We start from the raw sequence: 1,715 nt of genomic DNA, 5'->3' as shown, positions 1-1,715 counted from the left end.
CCCTCAGGACCCCCTACTGAAGCCCCGCCCAATTACTACTGATGCTCCTACGACTGAAGCCCCTCCCACAGACTACTGAAGCTCCTCCCACAGACTACTGAAGCTCCTCTCACAGACTACTGAAGCTCCTCCCACAGAGTACTGACGCTCCTCCCACAGACTCTTGAAGCTCCTCCCACAGACTAATGAAGCTCCTCCCACAGCGTCCTGAAGCTCCTCCCACAGACTACTGAAGCCCCTCCCACAGACTACTGAAGCTCCTCCCACAGACTACTGAAGCTCCTCCCACAGACTACTGAAGCCCCTCCCAGATCTGATGATTGTTTTTCTTTAATCGCAGAATTCTGACATTTTTCTTATAACTATAAAATAAATAAAAACTTTTAAAGATTGAAAATACATCAAAGAGAGAAAAAAAAATGTATGTTCATATTTGTATTTAAATAAATATATATATTTAATGTCATTTGTTTATTTGATTAAACTCTTGATTCTTCCTTTTTGAGTCTTTTGAAATGTCTTCATATAAAAAGTGATCATTTATTTTGACCCTGTTTGTGAATAAATATCTGCTCTTCCTCTCAACTGGTGCGGTCTTCATTAGGATCCTTGAATCCTTATGTCAACAACAACAACAACAACAACAACAACAGCAGGGTGTGAGCAGAGTATTCAGTTCAGGTCAGAACATGAAGTGAGAAACAGCTGATTTTTAATGGCAATAACATTACATGTTACTTGTTAGGCGCTTTTATCCAAAGTGACTTCCTGTGGGCAATCTCTCCGGAGCACTTTGGGGTGAAGCGTCTCAGGGACACAACGACATGCTGACTGCTGAGGGGTTTGAACCTCTGACCCCTGATACCAACACCAAAGCACTATCCACTGCGCCACACGCCTCCACCGCCGATAAAACATTTTAACTATAGAAACAAATAAAGTTTCATATTTCATTTTCTACAATCTCTTTAGTTTCACCACAACAATTTAATTTAACAACTGATGGAAATATAAAAACAGAGCGAGCTTCAGGGGAACATTATGATCACATAGTTTCACTTCTGGTTCAGCCAACTGAACGAGAAGATGTGTTTCGGTCCGTCCTCTGACTCCTCCTGACGAAGAGGAGGAGGAGGAGGAGAGGAGGAGGAGGAGGAGAGGAGAAGAAGAACCTTTTAGTGTCATGAATTTATTATTAAATTGAAATATCACTAATGAATTCAAACAGATTTAAATGTAAATCACTGAAATCCTCAGATTTGATTTGTTTGAAATAATAATTCCATTAAGTCTGAATTACTGTATGTAGCGTGTGATGTCATACCTGGGGGGCGGGGCTAGTGGTAGGCGGGGCCTGTGAGGACGAGGAGGGGGCAGGGCCGTTCGTCGATGATGTCATGGTGGGCGGAGCCTCTGAAGGTCTCTGAGGGGGCGTGGCTAATAGCTGAACACCTGAAGACTGAGCAGGAGACAAAGAAGGAAGCTGATTGGCTGAGGTCATCAGAGGAGGCCTTTGATTGGCTGAAGTCATCAGAGGAGGCAGCTGATTGGCTGAGGTCATCAGAGGAGCCTTCTGGTTGGCTGAAGTCATCAGAGGAGGCAGCTGATTGGCTGAAGTCATCAGAGGAGGCAGCTGATTGGCTGAAGTCATCAGAGGAGCCTTCTGGTTGGCTGAAGTCATCAGAGGAGGCAGCTGATTGGCTGAGGTCATCAGA

At 44.3% G+C, this 1,715-nt stretch overlaps 1 protein-coding gene across 1 annotated transcript; it reads right to left on the bottom strand.

The window, feature by feature from the left end:
- Window positions 1-458: 458 nt before the first annotated feature.
- On the bottom strand, window positions 459-1,705 carry LOC104948655 (polycystic kidney disease protein 1-like 3). Its single transcript, XM_010774863.1, has 2 exons — window positions 1,325-1,705; window positions 459-1,115 (listed from the first exon to the last, which is right to left on the bottom strand). The coding sequence occupies exons 1-2, from the start codon at window positions 1,679-1,681 to the stop codon at window positions 1,056-1,058; spliced, it is 417 nt and encodes a 138-aa protein (XP_010773165.1). The 5' UTR covers window positions 1,682-1,705; the 3' UTR covers window positions 459-1,055.
- Window positions 1,706-1,715: the final 10 nt, after the last annotated feature.

Source organism: Notothenia coriiceps, unplaced genomic scaffold (genome assembly GCF_000735185.1).
Source record: "Notothenia coriiceps isolate Sejong01 unplaced genomic scaffold, NC01 NC01_scaffold00014789, whole genome shotgun sequence".
In the NCBI taxonomy this organism is placed as follows: domain Eukaryota; kingdom Metazoa; phylum Chordata; class Actinopteri; order Perciformes; family Nototheniidae; genus Notothenia; species Notothenia coriiceps.
The sequence above is the reverse complement of the archived record's forward strand: the minus strand, read 5'-3'. Positions and strand labels throughout refer to the sequence as shown.

What these genes read in the sequence shown, in the direction of transcription:
- LOC104948655 (XM_010774863.1), bottom strand. Translation starts at nt 1,681, where the DNA reads ATGACTTCAGCCAACCAGAAGGCTCCTCTGATGACTTCAGCCAATCAG. An exon ending in CCACTAGCCCCGCCCCCCAG is followed by an intron (nt 1,116 to 1,324) that starts GTATGACATCAC and finishes CCTCTTCGTCAG; the next exon opens with GAGGAGTCAGAGGACGGACC.